This window comes from Chrysemys picta, chromosome 1 (assembly GCF_011386835.1).
Source record: "Chrysemys picta bellii isolate R12L10 chromosome 1, ASM1138683v2, whole genome shotgun sequence".
Taxonomy (NCBI): domain Eukaryota; kingdom Metazoa; phylum Chordata; order Testudines; family Emydidae; genus Chrysemys; species Chrysemys picta.
The window spans coordinates 124,197,749-124,223,848 of record NC_088791.1 but is presented as its reverse complement, the minus strand read 5'-3'; the positions used below and the strand labels follow the sequence as shown (position 1 = coordinate 124,223,848).

At 40.4% G+C, this 26,100-nt stretch overlaps 1 protein-coding gene across 8 annotated transcripts in view; it reads left to right on the top strand.

The window, feature by feature from the left end:
* Positions 1-26,100, top strand: part of SCUBE1 (signal peptide, CUB domain and EGF like domain containing 1) — a 307,537-nt gene that overhangs the window by 171,783 nt on the left and 109,654 nt on the right. For 2 of the 8 annotated variants that reach the window (XM_008165966.4, XM_024103330.3), the window contains exons 6-8: positions 3,231-3,347; positions 6,305-6,394; positions 25,574-25,690. In XM_008165966.4, the coding sequence (XP_008164188.2) occupies positions 3,231-3,347; positions 6,305-6,394; positions 25,574-25,690 (324 nt within the window). The remainder of the gene's footprint in view (positions 1-3,230; positions 3,348-6,304; positions 6,395-25,573; positions 25,691-26,100) is intronic. The other 6 variants (XM_005296703.4, XM_024103331.3, XM_042848272.2 and 3 more) reach the window with 3 other exon arrangements.

Here is a 26,100-nt window from a genome sequence, read left to right as displayed (position 1 = left end):
AGGGTTTACCTTCTAAACCATCTTTCTTACCTTTTAAATTGCACTGGAATAAATCTGGAATAACTCCACTGACCTCAAATATGTTACCGTGGATTTACACTGGTATAATTCACAGTAGAGTTTGGCTGAGTGTCCACAACCCAGTAAATTGTTCCAGAGCTAGATCTTATTTTGCCTGGAGTTGGTTTAATAATAATTCTTTAAAAAAAAATACTAGTGTTGAATTTTCAAAAGTGCTCAGTGCTGGCCTAACTCTGCTCCCACATGGGGACAATGATAAAACTCCTGTTGACTCAAGTGGAAGGACGATTAGGCCAAGGTTGAGGCAGCTCTTTTGAAAATCTCACCCCAGCTTTTATTTTGTGCCACCCACTTAATGCGAGTATCAGTGTGACCATTTTTATGATTTCGCAGAATGCGATATTGTGCGGCGAATGGAGACATCACTGTGCAGAGGAGCAGGGAAATTGGCATTTAATCCTACTTGAATTACTTTAAACTGCATCATGCTAGAGTAGTTTTTTGTAGAAACATGTCAGAAGAAAAAGTCCCTTACATTACAGTGATATGAGCAACTATGTTAAGATATTTTCACTCCTCTAGTGGGGGAGGTTTTCCACAAGGACAAATAGTAATGTATGCCACAAATAAGTATTCCAGTCAAGTTGTTTTAAAAAGACCCTGTGAGGCTAAATATACTTAATAAAAGTGCTTAATAAAAAAAAAATCTGGCCAAAATGTTAGCAATGTATTAGAACATCTGGCATAAACAGTAGTTATAGTCTGACGATATAAAATGAATTCCCTATAGCACTGCTGCCCAGCATAAGGCGGGCCCATTGTGAGAGACCCCAAGTAGCCCAAGAGGCAAGCCGGGTGGAGAAGGAGAGCAGTATAGGATGGAGGAAGTTGCATTACCTTGGATCTGCTTCCTCCAAGCAATGTGCTCCTGTGGTTCTGGGTAAAAGCAGCAGGTGGTTTCCCTATCCCATAGCAGGCCCTAGCACAGCTGGCCAAAGGAGCAGCTCATATTTACAAGGCAGGTGGCTTAGATAGCAGCCTGCTAGTCTAGGTGTATCTCTTCTGTTCCCATAGCTCTCAGCTAAATTGCAAGAGACTATGTTATCTGGCCTATGGAGCAACCAGTTGATGACCCTACTTCAAACACAGTGTGGCTCAGAGAGTGAGATCCACCAAATGAGAACAATCAAGAGCAATTACAAAGCAAAAAAATGAGAAGGAAAAATGAATAAAAGAGAACAGAGGCAAATAAGGACAGAAGACAGAAGACAGATACTGGGTAGATGAAAAAGGAAGATCATAAGGATTAGGAAATGGATTCTGTTCTCCTTACACCAGTGTAGGTCAGGAGTAACTCTATGAAAGTGAAGGGAGTTGCACTGGTGTAAAACTGTAAGTGAATGAGAATCAAGTTCCACAGTTATGCATTTTATTGTGCATATTGGAAGACTCCATTCCAGGCATCTCTCTCATTCTGGATTTGATTCTCTTCTCACATCAGTGTGTATCAGGAGTAACTCCACTGAAGTCAATGTAAAACTGGTGAACGTGAAGAGAATCAGGCCCTCTTTTTGTGAGTCTTCTAGCAAGATTTCAAAAATAGCCTGAAGTTAGGCTTCACGTATTGAGACACCTGCCTGATTTTCAAAAATGTTGAGCTTCCGTTGAGATCAGAGGTACGTGTCTTAAATCTGGGCAGCTTAAGCCCATCTCTAGTTTTAGCCCTCTGATAATTAAACACAGTGAAGTTTTTCTTCCTGCTTGCAGGTGATTACACACCAGAAAATTCAGATATATTCCATTTTTTTAGAGGCTAGTAAAGTGAGATCATTGAATGGGACCTGTAGAACGCTCCACGCTTTTGAAAATGAGAGGTGTTTTAGTATGGATTTGAGAGCCTCGCTTTAAAGTTCCTTTTAAAAAAAAATCTTGGCTTTACCTAATTGTGGAACTTATCGGGTTGGATACTTTATAAATTCTCTGTCTAGCAAGGGAAATCCTAGTGATATTTAAATGTAACATGGCAGAGAATGCTATGGTTCTAGAGCAAGTCTAGGATGGCTTAGAAATAAATATTTGTGCCAAAAAGCTCCCTTTGATAATAGGATTCAGTATTTAAACTGCCATAATATTTAGACATGCCAAAACCCTCTGAAATAATTCATATGATATAAGTTAATAATTAGACATTTGATTTCCCAATCCTTTTTAAAAAAATATAGTCCAATATATGCATGCACAAAGGGCCTTCTCCATCTTGACCCTGGTATAGACATTTGGACCTGTGTATAATGAAAGGAAAGTGTTTTGAAAACTCTGTCAGATCACAGTTGTTTCATTTTGTGTGCACTTTGCACAGGTGTGTGACTACACATAGTGTAAAACAGGAGGAGAATCAGGCCCATTGTAAACCTGATTAGTATTTGGGAAATGCCAGCGTCCTATGAGTTAAAAATGAAATTCCCTCCTGTGACAAAATCTGCTTTATTAGAAATTCTTTAAAATTGCTAAATTTTGCCCACTTTGAGAATTTTGTCTCCAAAAATTTCTTTGTTGTTACAAGTAATTTTAGTAAATATATACTTAAGTGATAGTGAAATCTCCATGGATTTCTTCCTAGTTGAAGCCAATATACTGTAGTCCCAGAAAAAGGCTTTTAAAAAAAGAAAAAGGGTCTCCTATCTTATTTTTAAACATTCTTCTATTCTGGGAGGATTAGAGTTTTTGAAAGAATAGATTTCAAGACTGATGTATTTTTGCTCTTGCGGTCTGGATCACTGCTTCCTCCAATTATGGAGTGAAGCCCAGCAGGAGAAGAAAAATGCCGTCTATAGACTGGAAAATATGTCTGTATTAGTAGACTGCTCATTTCTTCATGCCATATACATCATGGATATGAACCATGGCGTTTTAGGAGGAGATGAAATTGGCTGGTCATTCATGCTAAAACAACTAATCCAAACAGAATGAATTAAAAAAGTGCAACATTCTGGAGTTTTTTAATTACATGGATAAGGGAGGGGTTAGTTAGGAAAAAAGGGGACAGAGAACAGAGAATGGAAATACCCATAAATAAAAATGTTATGTTGTCTAATGTCTTGCTTTATAACTGATCTTCTGTATTCTGAAAAGGCCCTCAAAAACGAATTGGTTTCATTGTAATTTTATTTATGTATTCATATATACACATATATTTTGGGCATAACTAGTAACCTGTAACTATGGAAATGGAGGCTGCCAACACACCTGTGATGACACAGATACTGGTCCTGTGTGTGGTTGTCATCAGAAGTATGCCCTGCACTCAGATGGCCGAACATGCATTGGTAAGTACCTCTCTAAAGCACACTTTTTACTGGTAATATGATAGAATGAGTCGGTGTGTGTGAATGCTAGGAGATTAAAACTATTGTTGAGAGGTGTGTGCAATGGTAGGTTTTGGTCATAGCAGTTAGGGTCAAACTTTGCAAAGAGATTAGAAGGATACAGTTATGATTGTTTTATGTAAATATTTGTCTGTGAAATATCCCATTGTCATTGCTTTGTCATTTTAATTCTGTTTTTATAAATCGAATTTAATAACTTTTAAAATTGAAAAGCACAAAAGGTAACTATGGATCAAAGATCAACTCTTCCCCTTTTTACTCATATGAGCAGTCCATTGATTTCAGTGGGACTACTCACATCAGTAAGGTGAGTAGGATTTGATCCTAATATTTTTTAAATTCTATTTGGAGATAATTTAATATCCATGCTATGCTTTCTTTCCTGGTTTTTTGTTTTTGTTTTATAGCAAAATAATAGTACTCATCGTGAATAAGCATCCAGTGTAACTGTCAATGGGAAAATGGCCTAGCAGGAAGTGAAGCATCCTGGGTGATGCCATGCAAATATTTATTATTACGGAGTACATTGTTTGCATAATATTATCCGTTTTTGTACAAAAAGGAACTTTTTGCAATAACTTAATCAGGGGTTATGTTCCTTTTTTATACTCTTACTCTCAAAATTAGAACCTAAAAATCCATAATGGTTTGCATCATCTTCACATTGTTATTGATTAGTTTGTTTCAAAAATTTATAAAGTAATACAAAAAGTAGGAAATAAGCTTAAATACTTTCAGAATTAGATGGAAGTTCTTAATCTTCTCTCTCCCTTCTCCATATTTGAAAACGTACAGGCCCTGATCCCCAACCCACTGAAGTCAATGGAAATCTTTCAGATTACTTCAGTGGGCTTGAGACCAGGCCCATAGGCAGCGAGATCTGTATAGGCAAACCCTTATGCCAGCGCATGGAATTGACCTCAGATGGGGCTCAGCATAGGGAAACGGGTCCGATTGCACAGATCTCATGACAGGATCAGGGCTGTAGCGTTCACAAAAGGAAAAGTAATCAAGGTACAACAGTTACCATGTGTTGCTGTATACACTCCCTATTCCTGGACTGTTCAGCTCTCTCTATCAGTACTTTCTGTTAACATATTGGTCTGAGTGCTGCAGTCCCACTGCATAAGGAACCCCTATTGAAGTCTATGGGAGTTCTATGTGGGGAGGGCTTGCAGGATTGAGGGCCCTAATACCAGGTTTTATTGAGGAACATAAAATAAATTTTGATGCTCCCATTTGCCAAGAGTTCACTGTTCATTAATATCCTCAGGTTGATGTTTAATTTTGTCCATCATGTTCAAAAGGATGTATACACTGCACTCATGGCTTTTTTTTATTACTATTATTTTTCATTTTTGTAATGCAACACAAACAACTCCATGTTACATTCTTTGGTCCTGTGATGTAAGTCACATATTACTGCTTGTGTTGATTTTCCTCCCTCCGAGTAGTTCTTTCTTTTAGAACACTTTTTTATTTTTGTTTATTTTTTTATATTTTTATTCCTGCTTTCTGGTGATGGTTCCTGATTGCCTGTCTTGTCTGATAACTGACGTTCATTAATTATTTACAGAACAATAAAAAACCCACAATATCTCAAACAAAAGCCTCTATTGCAGCCTGATCCCATCTAGAACTTGTTTAAAAACTTCTCGTTACAACTCAACCATGTAGTGTTGCCACAGATAAAACCTGCCAGCCGCCGCCTTCTCCTCCTCCTTCTCATTTCCATTATTCCACTGTTTGCTGTCTTCAGTGGTGTATATATTCTGGGCATCACTGCAAGAATGCAAACTTCTGCAATGCCAGATAAATACTTTTTGACCCTTTGTCTAACACATTTTGTCTTTGTTTGCCTGACTTTTTTTTTTTTTAATGTTTGCTGCATGTGAAAGTCCCCACTTGCATTTTGTTTTGGCTTTTTAAATAAAGCAACTCGCCCACCCTGCATAAATCATTTTATTTACCCAGCTGCTGCTTTCTCCATTGCTTTCCTGTATGAGAAACCTTTATTTTTATTTCACTTACTGCTCATCTCTTCCCTCCCTTGTGAATGATTGTTTCTATGTATTTCTAATGAAGCATAACTCAGCTAAAGTCCTTGTTATGCTGAATTTAAACTCTTACATATAGGATATCAGAAAATATCTGTAAAATGACCTTTGCTGACATCATCTTGCTTACTGCATGCTTATAAAATTACTAAACCCTGTTCTTGCAACATCTTTTCTAGCATTGAATGTTTAGCTCGTAGTGTTTCATAGACAAGCAGGCAACCAGCACTGCCCAAATTGATCTTTTTTGTGTTTGTTTGGTTTGTTGTTCGTTTTTTGGTTTTTGGTTTTTCCTTTTTTTAAAATGTGCATGCATTGTTTGGTTTTTAAACACTCTGTCAATGTGTACACGACTATGGTGCACCCATGCCCTTCCATCACCGGATTCTTTTAGCTCTGTCTGTCTGTCTCATCTTTGTCCTCGGCCTGCCATTTTCAGATCCTGATCCCACCATCAGCCTGAATCACTTTACAGTTTGTCTTTAATAGTTTGTTTAACTAGAACCCTTGTATTTAAATTTCCATTACTAACATCTGTCTGGGGCAGTCCTGTTTGCTGTCTCATTCTCTAGTAGGAAACAAGCTTTGTGTGTGTCTTCTGGTTAATTACTTTGTCATTTATCATTCCTCCTCCTCTTCTTCCTTCCCCCTTCTGCCCCAAGCACCCTTTAATTTTTTTCTGGGGTTTCAAGTGGAATTAACTCTCTAACGGGGATTTAGTGCTTTCATGGCTTGCTTCTTGGCTTTGGTTGTGCCATGCCAAGAAACTGTCTTAGGCAGCGGAAAATTGGGCTTTTGATTAACCAACTGCTCCATGTTTGTCCCTTACTTGTGTTTTAGAGAAGGATGAGGCTGCAATTGAGAGTTCTGAGTACAATGCCACGTCAGTAGCTGATGTGGACAAGAGGGTGAAACGGCGGCTACTTATGGGTAACACTTTTCTTCCACTTCCTTTGTTGTGCTCTCACTTTTGTCTGTATGTGTGTGTATGGATTTTTTTTTTTGTTTGCTTTTTTGTTTTTGTTTTTTATTTTTAGTTTATTTCATCTATGTTTATGAGGTCACCTTTTTTAAAGTTCTTATCTTCCATCATACAATTTCATTTCTCATTTGTAAACTTTTCCCCCTAACCCTGCAGATTTCATGTTCAATTTCTTCTGCATAGAAAGAAACTTTTGCCATTAACTTTACTTACCTTTTGCAAACTACTTCTTACGTGTGATTTGTGTATGTATGTGTGGATCCAGGGTTCACATAAAATCTCATGTGTCAGACCTGCCTTTAGTTTATAAGTGGATGATGATATAAAATGATGCTCTTTTTCATATGTGGTGTTAAATGAATTACTATATTTGCTTAGTTAAATTTTTTGCAGTACTTTTGAGTGAAATGTATATATTATTGCTAGAAATGCATTTATTTCCTTAGCATTGATAAGTTGCGAACTATTGTGATTAGTGAGCTTTAATATGATCTTCTCTCAAGATTAGCTCATGGTTTGTTTCTGTGGGTTGTTATAAGCTAAAGAGTGGAAGAAGAACAATCAAGATAATTCTTTTGCTTCTGATACTAATCAATTGCTCAGGCATCTAATAAACTGTCTTGTTCATATTATACGTATGACCATTGATGAGGGTGTTCTTTTTGCAAATAAAAAGGAGCTTGCATTTTTGGTTTTCATAGGAGAATAAGGTATGGGAACAGAATCAACAATCTGGTTGCTTTTCCTGCTGAGTTATTCTATAAGGTCGTGGTGGCTGGATCTCTGCCAGATTCCTTTTCACGTAACAAATGCCATCGAAGAGTATGGATTACTGAACTGTACTGCTACTTTGGAGAAATCCAGTCAGTTGGTCAGACTGTATTTTCAGTTTTGATCGGTCTCACTAGATTTTAAGTGTATTTAATACGGGTGAAAAGTGCCAGATTGCCAGTCTTTGAACTTGGGGTTCTTTATTTATCCATAGAAGAGGTATAGCATATGAACTGGCAATACAAGCTTCCTGTCAGTTCCCTGGCAATTATGAGTCCAATCCTAAAAGGTGCTGAGCACTTCAAAGGTTCAGCACTGCCTGTGAACCTGAGTCCTGATCTGGAAGGACCATTTCTAGAGGACAAGAGGACTGTTCAGTTTCTATGCTAATTTAATCCTTGATAACTAGGATAATTGTTCCAATTGTTGTTAGTGGTTTTGATGCTATTTTGATACCTGTCCACTTTGAACAGGTTTGAGGCCATCAATTCATTTCACATAGGGCAACAAACAGCCATCAGATGGTAATGGCTTTGCCATTATCAATCTAACATGGTAGTAAATAGTTATATGTAGGTAAAATACTTTGTATCCTATTATTGAATCCCGCGGCTATCTGCTCCCCTATTGCCACTGGAGTTTCTACAGGTTTGCAGTGCAGTAAAAGTTTGAAATGAAATGATCTAGCAGGCAATCCATAGGTGTAATTTATTGTATAATAGTAAATTGAATACCCACAAACCAGTTTAGATTTGCATAAGTTAGTGTATAGATCAGTGGTTTTCAGCCTTTTTTCATTTGAGGACCCCTAAAAAATTTCAGATGGAGGTGCGGACACCTTTGGAAATTTTAGACATAGTCTGGGGACACCAGAGGTCCCTGGACTGGTTGAAAACCACTGTTCTATGGAAATGACAACCTTTCGCAGATTCCTTAGACATAGTCTGTAGACCCTGGTTGAAAACCACTGGTATAGATCATCCAGCATCATAAGGGCACAGTTAATGGTTTGGGCAAGGATTTCAAAGAGGGAATTAGGCACCCATGACCATTGAAAGCACGAATTATGTGCATAGCTTCCTTAGGTCCTTTCGAAAATTAGAGCACACGTACTCTAATTGCTGTTGGACCGTCTGATATCCAGAAGTGACCAGCATGATCATCAAAGCTGAAAAACAATCCATACTTTTGGCCAAAAAAAGGTCATACTGTTGACTAGAGTAAAAGAAAACAGAATAAAAAAAACGTATGGTTACCAATATACTTATTAAATATATCAAGCTCCCATTAACATTTAGTAGTATGTGGGCAGAGGTAAGGGGTTAACAATCCAACTGGTCATATAAGTGGTCAGAAACATTCAATAACTCCTCTGTTAACGTATATTGGCCAAGATGTGAAATATATGCAGTAGCTGGACTATGGAATCCTTAGGAAAGTTGTCAATTAGAATTGAATAGCTACTGAAATCAAATCTGAAAGGGCAGCAGCAGCTTCTGATCCAATTTCTGGTACACAGGGAACCTCTGATTGGCATTGATAGGATTCTAATGCATTTTCAAACTTAATGACTTTTCCAAAAGGCCTACAGTGCCATTGTCTCTTCTGGTACTTTTCAAACTGTCCTTATAGAAAGTACACAGTGTTTCCAATTCTCACAAATTTATTATTGTGATTTTGACGCCTGCTGCAGGCAATCTTGTGAAGACAGGAAAAGCTCCAACTTTCAAGTGATTTAAGGGAAGGAAGGGGGGACCGATCTTCCCACCGTGCCCTGTAGTTTAGAGAAAGGTGCACTAAACTGCAAGCCCAGAGACCACCATTTCTAGTCCCAGCTCTTCCATTGACTACTGTTAATATTTCTGTTTCCTTCACAGCCCTTATTGTGAACCAAGGCTTTATACTGCTACCTGGAGTAATTTCATTAACCCATTTCACAGATAACTGAGAGCTTGCACAAGGTCACTTCATGCAGAGCTGGGAATAGACTCCTGGCCTCCACTATAATAGAATTAGGTCTCATCCATGTGCTATACTACCTTTCAGAAGCAACCTAGATTAGGTTCTTCTGTAATTCATACTAACACAGTATGACTATATGTCACCCTCTAATGGCTAGACATTATGAAGAGGGAATCTGATAGAATTCTCTTTCCCTGCTACATATATTTTTCTCTATACCTTGGAGGGCAGACAAGAGACAGGATCTTCTAAAACAATTTGCAATCTACTCATCTTCAGGGCAATTCAGCCTGTCGCTAGGAGTTTTCCCACAGTTTTTCATAATGTCTAAGAGGACCAAGGGAGTTTGAACTATCCTTTATATCTCTCCACCTACACCTTCACCCCTGTGTCCCCTCAGTGAGGACTACCAGGTTCTGAATGGAGATTCCTGCCCTCATCATTCAGGAAGTTTCACTGAATGACTTTCTATGCTCTGTGAACTTAAAGGAGGCATCTCTCCACATTCCTATTCATCCAGTTCACTGATAATTTCTTCACTCCCATCTGGATCTGGGCCACCCAACAGGAAGAGGGGATACAAATATTTCATGAGGTGGATGGCCTGCTGTGTCCTGTGTCCTTTATCTCCATCAAGACTTCTGTGTACTACAAATCCATAGCATTGTTGTAAACTGAGAAAAGAACTCCTTGGTGTACACTCCAAACCTCATTCATCTGTGTCACAGGTTTTTTATGAGCAGAAGCATGGGCTTATTACTAGAATCGGGGAGAAGAGACATCACAGAGTTATCTGAGATTGTTTGCTGAGCCAGGATCTCTCAATCAGAAGCCCTTCCTCTCCTGGGGTTAATGGTTGCATTGGTGGACACAATCCAACTGGCACTGCGCCATAACAGACCTCGACAGGTGTTCCTGCTATTGGTCTGGGATGACCAGAAGGAGTTCTCCCATTATCATATTCCTCAGCCCTTTGGTGTCCAAAGATCTCTCCGCTAGTGACTCATCATGAATAACCTCCAAAGGCAAAATAATGTCATATTCTAGTGTACTAAGGATTATGATAGAGGCTAGTCTCAGGGTATGGGATGCACATATGGGAAACCAATCATGCTAGGGCCTCTGGTTCACATGGAAAGCCTGATGAGGCATCAGCTTTCTTGAATTCAGGACTGTGGGCTAGGGTCTTCAACACTTCATATCTCGCATCTTCATGCCAGATATCCTGACAGAATGCAAGAATCAGACAGCAACTGTCTCTATAAATCACTAGGGAGGCACCAGAAGCTCCTCACTCTGTGTTAGAAATCATCTAGATCCTATCCACTTAGGAAGAGACCATCAGGGCCGGTGCAAGGAAGTTTTGTGCCCTAGGCGAAACTTCCATCTTGCATCCCCCCCCCCCCCCCCGCGCGCGCTGCGGCAGCTCCCCCCCATCTGCCCTGAGGCGCCCCCCCGTGGCAGCTCCTCCCCCCACAGGAGCCGTGCGGCAGCTCCCCACCCCAGCTCACCTCTGCTCCGCCTCCTCCCCAAGCACGCCGCCCCTGCTGTAATTGTCCTCCCCTCCCAGGCTTGCGGCGCCAAATAGCTGATTGGCGCTGCAAGCCTGGGAGGCAGAAGAAGTGGAGCGGTGACCGCGCGCTCGGGGAGGGGGCGTAGGAACGCTGTAAAAACAATTTGGCACCCCCAAATCTTGGCACCCTAGGCAACCGCCTAGTTTGCCTTAATGGTAGCACCGGCCCTGGAGACCATCATACTATTTCACATCTATTTACCTAATACAGGTGTAGGCAACTTTTCAGAAGCGGTGTGCCGAGTCTTCATTTATTTACTTTAATTTAAGGTTTCGTGTGCCAGTAATACATTTTAACGTTTTTTAGAAGGTCTCTCTCTCTCTAAGTCTATATATTATATAACTAAACTATTGTTGTATGTAAAGTAAACAAGGTTTTCAAAATATTTAAGAAGCTTCATTTAAAATTAAATTAAAATGCTGATCTTACGCCACCAGCCTGCTCAGCTCGCTGCCAGCCTGGCATTCTGTTCACCTAGGCCGGCAGCAGGCTGAGTGGGGCCTGACCTCTGAAGCCCCCCACACCCCCAGAAGAGTGGGTGTGGGGGGCTTCAGAGGTCAGGGCAGAGGGCTGGGGGTATGTGGAGGTGCAGGGCAGAAGGCTGGGGGTGTGGGGGGCTTCAGAGGTCAGGGCGAGGGCTGGAGGTGTGGGGGGTGCAGGGCAGAAGGCTGGGAGTGTGGGGGGCTTCAGAGGTCAGAGCAGAGGGCTGGAGGGGTGTGGGGGGTGCAGGGCAGAAGGCTGGGGGTGGGGGGGGCTTCAGAGGTCAAGGCAGAGGGCTGGGGGTGGAGTGGGTTAGGGCAGAGGGCTGGGTGTTGGGGGGGAGTGCAGAGGGCTGGGGTGTGTGTGGAGGTGCAGGGCAGAAGGCTGGGTGTGGGGGGGGGGATTCAGGGCAGAGGGCTGGGGTGCTCGGCTCGTGGGGGTGCTCCCAGCCCCCTGCCCTCTGCCCTGAGCGGCTCATGGCAGGGGGCTGGAAGGGATATGTCCTGTTCCACCCCCTTCCCCAAGGCCTCGTCTCTACCTCTTCTCTGCCTCCTTTACCCAGGGCCGGCTTTAGCAAGGGGCCGCGGGGCTGCCACGCACCGGCTGGAGCTCTGGCCGGGAGAGCAGGGCCACGGGGCTTTTGCGGAGCAGCGAGCATGCTCCCTTTGCAAGGGCCGGCGCAGGGAAGGAGAGGAGGAGGGGCAGGAAAGCAGGCTGCACCACGGCTGGGGGAAGAAGCGGGGGATGGGGGGAGCTTGGCTGCTGCAGGACGAAGCTTCTGCCTCCTGTCCCAGCAGGGGAGAGCGGTGGGTGGGGGGGGGCTGAGTGCGGCTGGGGGTTGGAACCGTGGCAGGCAGCTGCATGCCATTCAAAATCGGCTCGCGTGCTGTGTTTGGCATGCGTGCCGTAGGTTGCCAACCCTGACCTAATACATTTCTGACTCTTTATTGCTCCGGACACAATGATCCCTTATCTTGAAATGTGAATCTTTTCTGCCTTGGCTGTGCGCTTAAGTATATGTTCACCCTCTCTAATGCCCACATCTTCTGTATATCTCCCAGAAAATTTGGCAGGTTCCTTACTAGCCTCAGAAGGAATATCACAGAACTGTGCATCCTGCCTCAACTGATCAATCTTCTGCTAGCAGATCCCTGATCCTGACTTTCCTGTCCCTAGCAGCATGGAGATTGACAGGCTAATGCTTCATATTTTCAACTATTCCTCTAAGATGCTTCATTTTCTGGTGCAGTCAAGACCTACCAAAATGTCTGGGTCACTTTCTGCCAATAGTGTCTCTTCAGATATGTACCTCAACTCTGTCCTATAGCTCTTATTGAATGATTTAAAACAAGGCTTGAGTTACAACTCTTAAATGACAATCATTTGGCTTGGGAGCACTCAATCTCACAAGACCAAACATCTCTGCTGTACACTCTAATATTTCTTCTTTCCTTCAATCAACAAAATGTTTGATATACATCATTGAGATTAATTGCCACAAGGAACCTCAACTCAGTTCTTAGCTATTCAACTCAGTTCTTACCTATGTAACCAAAATTCTCCTTGAATTCTTTGCGGTCAGTTTTCCTTTACTATCTGATAATTAGAGTATGTCTACATTGCCCTGCAATTTGGACTACAGCTATGTGAATTGCAGCACACTCTAAAGTGCTGTGTTGTAACTGCTCCCATGTAGACAATGTGGGCATGAAATTAAAGATCCATAGTTTGCACTAATGTAATTCTGCAGCCCTTAGGTGAACGCTGCTGTTCACACCACTGTCGTCCAAACTGCAGGGCAGCATAGACAAGCCATTAGTCTCCTTCATTATTATCACCACTTCAGCTTATAGAGTTAGTGAATTGGGTGCTATTTCCTGTAAAGACCCTTTTTCTCCAATCCTTTGCCTGATGGTTAGGTCTCAGACCTTCTCCAGAATCATTACCAGTACCAAATGTCAATTCGCTTTTCTATATTAAGTCAGATGATCCTCTTCCCCAGTCCATCCTGTCAGAAGGAGATGATTCTACATTCCCTAGTTTTGTTCAGACCCCTCAAGGTCTACTTAAATAGAACTTCACCTTTAAGAAGTGGTAAGACGCTCGCTTCATTAGTTATAATAAAAAGGTCAAAAGGTTCCGTAAAGCCACTATTTCAGATTACCAGAACAGCCACTAGGGAATCCTCTAATGTTCATAAAACATCACCAGAGTCTCAGATGTGCTTCATTAGATCTGTAGCAACTCCCACGGCGGAGAAACAGGCCTTTCTAGGAGCAGATCTCCAAGGCTGTAGCCTTGTTGTCTCTCCACATTTTCACCAAATAATAGAAGGTGGAAGTGGGATCCTCCTCTCATTTTCATACAAATAATCTTCTGCCAATCCTGAAACTGCTGGGAAGTAATGATCAAAAGATGAGTATGAAGGAGGGAACAGTGCTAAATTTAACCATTGGTCTCCTGATCCTGCAGGTGCTCCTTCCCATCTAACATTTTTCATTCCCTGTGTATGTAATTCATCCAATTTCTTGTTCTTCTTGCTCATGTTCAATCATGTGATTACATGTTAGTATTGTTCCCTTCCTCATATTCTTCTTCTGATTGCTACTTCCCTGAAGCTACAGGATTGATACAGGGTGATTTGTATGAGAATAGTATAGTTTTGTCTTACTAGAAAATTCATATATCTTCAGAATTTAATCTCATAAAATAACTATTTGCCAATCCTGGGGTCCCTCCTTTGAGTTTCCCCCTCCCCCTTATTTTCTTCCATCTCATCAGAGTTCATTCCAAACAGGAAAACTTTCTTCTAGAGTTCTGAGCATCTGCCTGCCTCATAAAGGGTCATGGTCAATGTACATTTGCTTATAATTTCTTTCTAATTGGACATGGCCAATATCCAGCAGTTTTTGGATTGGTAGATGGATATGTTATGAGAAGAACAATTCTGAGGTATTAATAATAGGTAAGATGGAACTCTCCTATTCTTAACAAAATATAAATACCGCCCACTGCAAACAAGTGGCACAATGGCAGACATTACCAGCATTTCCGTGCCCAAATCCTCATCTGGCCCCATCTGGAGCAGCAGGCTGCTAGTGGTGTGTCCAGAGTGCGGCATATGTTTAGCAAAGGAGCCTTCCCCACTGTGTTCAGCAGAGATGCTGGGGGAATACGGGGTGCCTGCATAACCTGGTGGCTTTCCATCAGTGATGCCCACATAGTTGGATGTAGGATGGAAGTATCTCTGTCACACATTCTGCCCAAGCCATGGATCACACGTTCTGAACACCCCTGCAACCTATCGATCAGGTAACTGGCCAGTCAACCTCAGATCTGACAAGCCCACTGGCCTGGAGATTTTAAGGCGCTCTCTCAGATTTACTATGTCTCTTCCAGCACCCTTCACAAGTGCACCATTTGTATTTGTTGTCACTAAAAGTTGTAGCCACTTTGACTTCACATTATGTGTCGGTCTTAATTAGTATTCTGCCCCTTAATAAGAAGGCTTGAGACAGCCTTTTTCCTCCTTCTGTCTGTAATTTTAAGAATTAATTTTAGTACTCTTGAAAATGAGGGACAAGTAGCTGAGCAAGGCACACTACAGGGTAGGTACTCTGCCAGCCTCTCCCACTATAACTCAGTTCATCACAACTATCATTCTTTCCTGTGGAGAGACTGTTCATTGGCTGAACCTTATGAGAGTATAAATAAGAATTAAGATAAAACCACCAGACTTCTTCTCACTTGTAACCTTAACTATTATTTGATTCCAAGTATTAGCCTTCTACATCATATAAATTCCGTTTCTAGTTGTCATCTTGTAGTTCTTCTCAACAGTTACATTAGTACCACACAATTTTACTTTGATAACCCTTGGTTAACACAGATTAATTGTGAATTTTTAAGATTAGCCAATTTGAGAGGATTTGGTGCATGTTGTGTCAAAAAAAATGCTGTCCATTATTTTTCATATCCTCATAAAATGTGTGTGTGTGTGTCTGTACATACACACAAAACCTTTAACCCCTTGACGTTCCACTTTAAGTCCTAAAAAAAACAAATTCCTAATTTCAAATGTTACCCACTCACATATTCCTTTCTCTGCCCACAAATGCAGGCCTGCCTACTGGTTTCTCCTAAGTCAGCTCTGTCTGTCATAAATCTACTGAGAATCAAGGCAGAAAGTAAAGAAAAACGGCAAGAAAGGGGGAGGCAGCATTAGGACAACAAATGCTCTCTGCAAACTTTAAAATGCCTTTTAGTACTTCTGTATAAATTGCACATGCATTTAGTTTCCTTTCAGATGTGGCTTTAATCTTCACTCATTTGGGAATAATTTGTCTCACAAGCACACTAATGTTGGTCTGTGTTTTACACAAGCTAACGTATAGACAGTTGGATTAAGAGTGAATGCTCGTTTTTCTATGACTAGGACTGGTATGCAGGTTGTACATGTGAACCTTTGCTCTGATAGACAACTGAATTTAAGACTATCACTCTGACCAGAAATTATTGTACTCTGCCAGCTGTATTGTACAAATCTTGTACAGATTATAGTGTGAGACAGGATTGGGCTCAGGACATTATTAGCCAGATACTGGCCCATGCAATGGCAACTGATGACGCAGTGCTCATTAAGGGACCTTAAAGTGGCTCTAAATGAGCAGCTGAGAATTTCTTCTCCATGAAGGAATCCTTAGGCTGGCATAAAACTGGCTCTATGTTAGCTCCTCTTGGCCCTCCGGGTGTAGGATATGTGTTGGTGCAAGGCCAGAGGGCACTGCATTCTGGTGATCCTGTCATAGGTGCTGAAACTAGGGGTGCTGCCGCACCCCCTGGCTTGAAATAATAACAACCCAAATACATGATTTCCACCTTCAGCACCCCCACTATAAAAATCATTCCAGCACCACTGGATCCTGTTGGGGTCATGGCCTTTGGGCCTTCCAAGCTGGCTCAAGTTAGAGGCTGCTTGTTAGGCTGCTCTAACTTGCACTAAGGTCATTGTGGCCCTTGGCCAGCCTTAGGATCTAGGTGAGGAAAACTGGTTTAGATCCACTATTGCCTCTCCCTCTCAGCTACGCTGATCTCTCCTCTGGTTCAAAACTCAGTATGGTGCCCTGTATGTGTGTGCACGCGCGCACACACACACACCTATACAGTTTGACCATTCAAAATCAAAATCAGTTTGGAGTATTTAAGGAAAAGATCTTCTTCTAAGGGACTCCCCATTCCCTTAAGTTCTCCTCTTCCATTCCTTTTCTGCCTCAGAATGAGGCACAACCCTGATCAGTGTCCTTGGACAGCAACAAGCCCCACAGGAGCCTATTACATTTGGGACTTTCATATAATCTTTAAAAAAAAAAAAAAAAAAAAAAAAAGTTGTGTAACAAATTGTCTTTTGGAAAGAAAAGTTACATGGTCTGTAAATGAATTGACCATCAGTCTTTGGCATATATTATAATTAGGGATGGCTGAACCAATTCTGATTGAAAGAACAACCTGCCCTAACCTCAAAACAGTTTATACCCTTTTAGTAAGGGTTCTTCTTACTTGTGGCAGCAGATCCTGTTGAGCTACACATTCCCCCCGTCTCACCCCTGGAGCAGGTTGTTTCATTGAAGTGGTGGTCTGCCCCTTTTCCCTGCAGTGTCAGGTCTTCTCTACAGGAAATGGCTAGGGAGGCTGCCTCCCATGCCCACCAGCTCAGATGTTCCTACCAATACCTCTGTTGGACTCATGTCATAAGGATGAAACCTACTGGGTTCTACAGAAATCAAGAGCCTGAGTCTACACCTAATTTATTGATTTGCTACTGATCTCAATGGGAGCAGAATCAGATTCTCAATGACATTGTATAGGAACTACTCTAAAAAACTGTAGAATGTGTGTATATGTGTGTAGAATGTGTACATATATATACATATTTCCAATTACAGTGCAGAATTTAACAGTGAAATATTGCTGTGCTAAAGAATTCTAAACATTGGTTCAAGAGTTCTATAGAAATGACATTCTCTATTAAATTATGTTGGTTTTTAAGAATAATTTCTATGATAACCCACTTATTTTCTACACAAACCCTGTAGGTATTCATCCTTTTCCATAAGGGTTGATTTTTCTCTCCTTCAAGCAAAATATTAGGCTATTTCCCTAAAAAGCAGACACCAATTATAGCTGACATGGCATTTGCTGTATCTTTTGCATTATGAGGATCTGAGTTTTATATTGTTTGTTTCAGGTGATATCTTTAGACAACAAAAGCAGTTCCAGGGAAAGCTAATCAATCACATAGCACTCAGCACTCCTCAAGTATCACTTTGCAAAATTGTAGTCATACCCAGAACTACTCCCGTAATGTACACACATTGCTGCAAAGATCCCTCCTTTCACTGTAAGAAACCACTTACAAAGTTGTAATAAGAGCTTTGGGAACTCATCCTTTCATCAGCATAATGGAAAATGATAATCCTCTACCATTAGAGTTTTAGTCTTATATATAATACACACACACACACACAGTGCTGCCCTCACAGGCTCAGAAAGACTTTGAGGGCTACACACACTCTAGAAAATCCCTCTCTCAGTGATGTAAAATCACTAATGATATCTGTGTATTACAACAACCAACCACTACCATCAGATTTTATCTACATTGGGAGCACTTTGAGTGTATTAAGGGCTGTTTATTTGGAGGCAAATTGGGATTTTTTTTTTTTAAAGACACGTGAATGGAATGGTTGGTCTCCAGCTTGAAAGTTCTTTCCATGACACAAGTTGTAAAGGTCAATAGGTAGAGAGGGATTTTCTTCTGATAATTCTGCTGTATTTTCAAAGCCTTTAATTTACTTCATCTTTTTTTTAGCTGATGCATTGAACTAATGAAAACAAATCTGTTTCACATCAATCCCATTCCCAACTGGACATAGTCCTTAATTATTCCCTTCTTTGTTCCAGCTTCTTTTAGCTGCTCTTCATTGCACTATCACAATCCATTTTTAATATGTGATTATACCCTGAAAAGTGACAGCACAAATTGGCTGCATCTGTGATGACTATGTCTTGAACATAACCACCTATAGGTTGTTCTTCACAGAATATTGCAATATGGTTCCTATAAAATCAAGGCTCCAAATTCATCCTTAATGTAATTCGACTGACATCAGTGCATTTACACCAGTGATGAACTTGTCTAGATAGCTCACAGGTAAAGCAAGTTGTCCTGGGTTTCCTGTGGGATCTCAGTCCTGACTCATCTCTAAAAATATGAAAAATCGCTACAAATTAGAATGCACCATGTACCATGGTGACTCAAAATGAACTCATTTCAGCTGTAAGAGGGATGAACTTGGCCCAGTGTGTTAAGTCTTGTGGTCTTTAGAAGTTAACCTTCTAACCTGTTTAGTATTTGGATGGACAATAAGTGTGTCCTAGTGGTTGGAAAGGGTCTTCTGGGGTCTATTCCTAGCTCAATCACTCATTTGCTCTATGATTTTGGACAAGTTATTCATCCTCTCTGGATGGGATTTTCAAAAGTGCCTAAGAGAGCTAGGCATCCAACTCTCATTAATTTACAATGCAAGCTGGGTTCCTAACTTCCTTAGGCACCTTTGAAAATGCCACTCCCTGTGCTTTATGTTTTGAAAAGTAGGCTTTTAAAGGGAAGCTACTCTGTTTCATAATACTGTATACTGGGCCTTGGAAGTGTAAAGGTCTTTTGATTGTAGAGCCACAAATTCCCAATGGATTGGCTCCCATGGCTGTCAGTTAACTTGGTTTCTGATGAGGATGTCCGTGATTTTTTTAGGTTCTGTGAGACCCATCCCCTGTGGTTCTGATCTTTCCTTAGCATGGATGCTTAAACCAACGAGTATGGCTGGGGTATAATTAGTTATTAGCAGTGCCTCTCTTTGTCAGAGCGGATGCTGACCATCCTTAACTAGGCAGAAGTTTTTCTATTCTTCAAAATATCACCTCTCCATATTGGGTGGTTATTGACTAGTCCTGTAATCACTAATATTCCTTTTTTGAGGAAAGTGACTAAGAAGGCAACAGCTGTTCAGTTCCAAGCCTATTTGGACATGATATCCTGAGTAGGCCCCAGCCTTCATTTTCATTTGAGACTGTCTTCATAAAGATCATGATCTCTTCTGGTTTTAGTTTGAACTGGCTATTTGGTTTTTTAATATGAGCCCTGGATTGTTGCACTAGCTATTATGGAACATTGCTGGTGTATCTAGAACTGCCTGCCAGTCTTTCCAGTCATACTTTGAAGATAATCAGAGGTGACAGACAATTGTGTGTCAGCAATAAGTTATCTGACATTCAGCCTCCCTCAAAGATGTGTTCTTTCCTTTCATGTTGCTCATCTTATATGAGACCTCTTTGTGAGACAATTTCTAAACACCATGTTCAATATCATCAGATCAGTATGCGAATGATACGCAGCTTGTCCTGCTCAGTGGACTTTGCATATTCAGCCTCTGTTCTGAAGGAATGTTTGGATAATAGCATTCGGTGGGTGTATCGGAGCTCTCTTGTCCTAAATCCTGGAGGGAAAAGTCTTGCTGCTGTGTAGAAGTTGCTGGTGTGAGGAGGCTCACTCTTGCTTTGACTCCCTGCTCTTGAAGAGAATTCATGCACTGGTAGACAGCTAGAGGTTGGTCATGTTAAGAAAGTGGAGATTTTCAGTTTCTGAAATTCTTACATAAATAATAGACCCTGATGACTTCACAACAGCAGAATATGCCCTCTTGGACACCAGATGCAATTACAATCATTCACTCCTTCCACAGCTTCCCACAACACTTCTCTGTATCTTGTATCGTGTTCAAAATACAGCTGCACACCACTTTACAAGTTTGCAGAGTATGAGTATACTACATCTACCCAGCATTATTTACACAGGCTGCCTATACAATGGCAGATTGACTGTAAACTCACTAATTTTTTTTAAACCTGAACAGTAGAAGTCCAGACTATATTCAACACCTTCTCCGTGAGGGTCTTCCTGACAGTTATCTACCCTCTGATACAGCCCTCTAGTAGGAGGTATCAGATCACACCTTTATTGTGTGTATGGTGGAGCTCACTCCTCTTCGAAATCTGCCTCTATTCTTCTCCCCATACTTTCTAATTTATTTATTTTTTTCAAAATTACTTTTTTTGTTTGGGATTTTTCTGACAGCTCATCAATGATCCCTTTGTTACCTTTCTACTTCATTCCCTTTTCCCCCGTTTGAACTGGATCTTTAACTTTTTATCTGTTTAAAATTAATACAATCATTTAAAAATATTGTTTAAATTATCTTTTAGTTTATATTTATTAAACTGTACAGTATTCCAAGTGGCTTGGCTGTTGGATTGAGGTGGGGGACATATAAGCTGGAGGATGTAGTAACTGGGTTTACAGCAGAAATTTTAAATTCAAACCATCAGTTTACATTAATTTTTCATAATTCCATAAAAACATTTTGTGTTGGCTTGAGTTCACCTCTCTTTCACAATGATGAGAAGTAAGGTTTCCATTTTATATAAGGGAAACTGAGGCACAGAAAGTTTCCATATAACCTCTACTTCAAGTGATTTTCCCACGGTCACATAGCCAGTCAGTTGCAAAGCTGGGAAAGAAACTAGGTCTCCATTCCCATGCTCCAATCTTTGGAAAATTAGTGCTTCCTACTGTAAATCTGAGTTTTATCTTGACAGTCTTTGAATAGAAAGTTGACTAGGATGCCCTGTGGACTTAAAGTGTGCTGTTTAAACTTAACATGTTACCTACCGACATGTTTGATGGAGCTTTTCCCCTACTCATGAGAAGGAAGTAATAGAAAATAAAATTAAACTTGGAAGCTTTGGTCTCTATAGAGTACATCTGTACCTTCTTACACAATTTAGATTTATATGGGTTAACAGTTCCTAATTTTTTTGCCGAGTTTCAGTTCAAATGGATCCAAACTGCCAAAGTAAATAGCCAAAAATTCCAAGTTTTGCCTGATTGTCAACAAAAAACATAAAATCAGTTCCAATTACCTTGATTGTAGAGATACCAGGCCACAAAAATTGGATCCAGGTTTTGAACACACCAAATTTTGAGACATTCAGATCTTGAATGGGCTCATAAAATAAGGAGCCACTTTCAAAAATTGAATTTGAATACAGGGTTGGGTTACATGCAAGGGTGCAAGAGGCTGAACTTCAAGGTTTTAGTTTAGGCCTTTACTTAAAACTAAATTCTCTGGAAGGTTCCCAAACCATGGTGAATGTGCTCAGAGGCTCAGGCTTTTAACAAAACCCAACGCCCAACTGAGCCTCGTTTGGTGTCGGTTTTCCTTTTAAAAGTTTCACAACTCTATTGCCACATCCTGGAGATTCTTGTTTAGCTCAAGAGCTTCCGGTTTTGGACATAAGGGACCTCTCTTTCAATCTAAAAGGGTAGGCATCTCTCAGACACTGAAAAGGCATTCATTAAATTGAAAGAATTGATCTGATACACATGGGACACCTCGAATAATATCTTGAGGACTGCTGATGGGCTACTATGGAACTTTCAATATCATTCATCGGCTTTGTTCTTTTTAGGACAACATCTTGATATACAGGACCCATGTATATTCCTTAACATAACTGGAGGTGAGGTGCTATTCCACTAACAACAATGTTTTTTAATAGGGACTAGACATATAATATGTATAATAATTTGTATTTTTAGAGTGCCTTCTATCTAAGGATCCCAGTGAGCCAATATCTGAGATCCTTTCCTTAAGCAGTAGGAGATTATCCTGAGTAAGGAACACACAATTTGCCCCATAGCTCTTTATATACATAAACTCCCTCATATTACCCTGTATGCTAGTCTCCCTGGAGTACTAGTTCTATCTGGGTTTTACCTGGGGAACTCAATAAAGGATTTATATAGGACTGCAAGCATAGCTTTAAATTCACTGGAAAATATTACACATTCACCAAATAAGTATTACCTTCATCCAAAGAGAAATGTCCTAACTGTTTGCATTACATTTTCTCGAGGGGCAGACTACCCAAACACTGTTTGCTTTTGGTGTTTCCTTTGCATTCTCACTAAAATGGGTGTGAGGCTCCCACCCTCACCCCCATAGTAGAACAGAAGACACATCAGCATAACATGAGCAAATCAAGTTTGAAACCCTAGCAAATGTTGAGGGTAATGTCTGTGCTGAGGTTGTCATGCACAGACACTAAAGGCTGGTATGATCAGTGCCATCCAATATACAAAACTCCAGAAGGATTCAAGGTGTAAAATTCTGATCCAGATTTTGGAATCCCCAGCCTAACCCTCTCCATCTCACACCTCCGCATCTCCACCCATCTTCCCCCTCCCCCCCCCTTAAGAAATTTGGTGGCTTTGAATCAAGGGTTTGGTTCTGCCTCTTATTTCGATCCCGATCTGAAGTTGGATTTCAGATCTAAAGTGTGAAGGTGTTTGGAACAGAACAGGTATGTTGCTGGTGCTGTCAGGTTTAAATGTTGTATGCATTCCTACACATTTCTATTCCATATAGCGTTTAATGCACCACTCCACCACCCTGCTTTTCACATTCTCCTTAACTAATTTTTTTCTCCTGCCATCTTTTTTAAGGAGTCTCATCATTACAGCTCCCAGTACCCCAGTTACTCTAAGTATTGTCAGTCTCTCTGTTTTTACCGAGTCTTCATCCTATTAAAATTTGTCATTTATTAAAGGCACAGTCAGCTCTGCTTTAAGAGATGTTGAAGGGCATTGTTCTTTTTGCTTCCTTTTACTAAATCTCTGTGAATGTAAGAAAAGCTTGCATGATCCCTTCTATTTATACATCGAAATAACTCTTGTTCAGTGACTGCCCCTTACCCTATAGATCCAGTCATCCATGCCAGAGGGGAGAAAAAAGTTTGTTGTGTCTATTCATTTTCACTGGATGTCATCCAGAAAGCAGAAATATTGCTGCTTAAGTAATGCTCATCTGTTGTTGATGAACTGCAATAAAGGGCTCTCCATACGCCATAGTTAATCTGTTAACATAAGATTTACAACTCACTGCAGTGCCATGCCAAACGTATGTCTTTAACACCTTTTCATGCTTTTTAACCTTAACTATTTGCCCTGACAAATCATTCTACTTTTTAAACTGCTGGGGCTCCCTAGAAATGATCTTAGGTGAAAAAGTTTTTTTAATGACCTGATTTTTCCCCTCATCCTGAGAATTAAAGTTACTTGATATTTCGGCCCTCTGAAATATATATAAAAATACCAACATTTAAACCTATAAAAGGATTCCCCCAGCCAAACAGGAAAATGATAATTGGAAAGTACATGGCTTAAACAAGACAAGTCCTGATCCTGCAAGTCCTTACTCACATGAGTAATCTTTACTCGTGCGAGAAGTTTCTTTGAATTATTGACTACTTGAGAGTGAAAATTGCACTTGTGAATAAGAGATTACAGAATCAGCCTCGTCTGTTGGAAGTTTTCTGTTAAAGATATATTGGTCTGTTCATCAAATGTGCTCTTGCTAGCAATTACAGATGTTTCCATACATGGCAGTATTAATGTTGGCACATTACACACACATATATACACACACATATACATGTGTGTGTATATTTATATATAGTAATTTTATAAATTGTGCCATGCTATTAATGCATACCTCCCTGTCTCCCTGTCGCTGGTTTCATAATGCACATAAATGCCAGTAGCACATTCCAAAACTGATATATAGGTTTGTGCCAGTGAAAAGGAGTTAAATGAAATTTTTCTGATCTGAAGCAGTGATGGTCTTCCAGAGAGCCAATGAAGGATCTTCCCAGGGGAAGCAGCAGCTGGTTCCATCAGAAGAACAGCTTTGAATGCTTGTCAATTGAAAGATAAAGTGCTTTATATTTTGTGTAAATTATTTTGAGCAACATAATATACTAAGGAGATTCAGCATGAGCATGTCCACTTTTCTGTTGCCAGACCCTGTCTGCAAAGTACAGTTGTAACACAAACTCCAAATAGGTGGCAATAGAAGTCAGTCAATAAATCTGAGCACGCTTTGACAAAGCCTCTCTGGGGAAGGCCAGGACGAAGAGGACCGAGATACACAATGTCAAGCTTATTATTTTAAGTTTCATCTGAACTGGAGAAACTGAAAAATAAATTGTGTAAAAGACTGTGAAATATTTCCCTTGCGGTCTCAAAGTAATTGCAGACAGAGTAGCCAGCTACATATGGTTGTTGGTTGGTTACTTCTGTCTGCCATAAATACCTATCAAATAAATATACCATTCAGACCAACAAATAAAACTGACATCCTTACATCCACTCTATTCTGTGACTCAAAGGAAAGACAATAATTTCTCTTGCCTTTTATCTATTTCAATAATACTTGTGGTTTGTGTGTATACACACACACACACACACACATAGGTACCACTCCACACAAAAAATCCTTCAACTTCATTACCAAAAAATAAAACTAAAAAATGCCAGCTGCCATTATATATATAATAGCTGTGGGCATTTTTGTGTGTGTGTGATGAAGTTGAAGATTTTTGTTATGGAGCGGTACATAGCCAGCTATTGTAAAAGCTAAAAAGTATTGTAGCTTTCTTTTGCCTGTGTTTGCCCAGCCACCATTCTACATACTACAAGCACTGGGAAATTTCAATGACACAGCTTGGAATGGGTTCAGTGACCTCAATTATGCCCTCCCACCCACTCCAAACTCCTTTCAATTTGCAAAAAGCTTTAAGTGGACAAAACCCAGATGCCTTTTGCTTGTAGTTCAGTAAGAACAGATTGGGCATGTAGATTCTTGTCAAAGTGATGTATGTAGTTCATTTTCCATTAACTCTTTCTTAACTAAGGATTTTAAATTCTCAATTCCAAGTCCAGCACTATGCCTTGCTTTCTATTGCTTTTTAAAGTTCATTAGACCATGAGACCTCTTTTTAATGAACCTTGAAAAGCCATGGCTAGAGACCAGCTGATATGAAACAGACTCAGTCCCTGGTTCTGTTTTAAAAGGCAGTTGCATTCTTTTGTTTCTGAAGCTGACCTTTTCATATTTAAATAATTCATCCTATTGTCTAAGGTATTTCAAAAGGACTCACCCAATATAATCAATATAGACTGAATTTTTTGGATAGAAATAATTGCTTGTGAAAATGCGATCCAATTCAGCAAGTACGTGGGCCATGGATGATCTTAAGAGCTTTGCTTCAGTTAGCTTGTTTCAACATCGATTGCTTTTATAACTTTTTAATATTGCCCAGAACAGTGGATGGCCCCCAGAATGTTTTGTTACACTCTCTCTCGCTCTCTCTTTCATTCCGCAGAAACATGTGCTGTCAATAATGGAGGCTGTGATCGTACTTGCAAGGATACGGCGACAGGGGTACGTTGCAGTTGCCCAGTTGGATTTACCCTGCAGCCTGATGGGAAAACATGCAAAGGTCAGCTTCTGTTTGCTTTGCAATGCATCATTTGCCTTCAGCAGTATCAGTACTGGATGTAAATATTCAGATATATAATCAGTGCACTATTAAGGCTATTAATGGTGTAGTAATTGTATTTGAATTTATTAGTTTTCGCCTTCCTCTGGAGTAATTTTGCATTGTGCATTCTAATGATTTTTATGTTTGTTTGACATTGTTTTTTTAAGAAATTAGACACCGAGGCCAAGATTTTCAAATCTGACCAGTGATTTGGGGGAGGCAACTTGAGAAACCCCAAAAAAGCCTGATTTTCAGAGGGTGGGTACTTTCTGAAAATCAGGCCCCTTTAATGTGTCCACCAGTTGAGTCTCCCAGAATTGCTAATTACTTGAAAACCTTGGTCAGAGTATTTACCCACACAAACAATC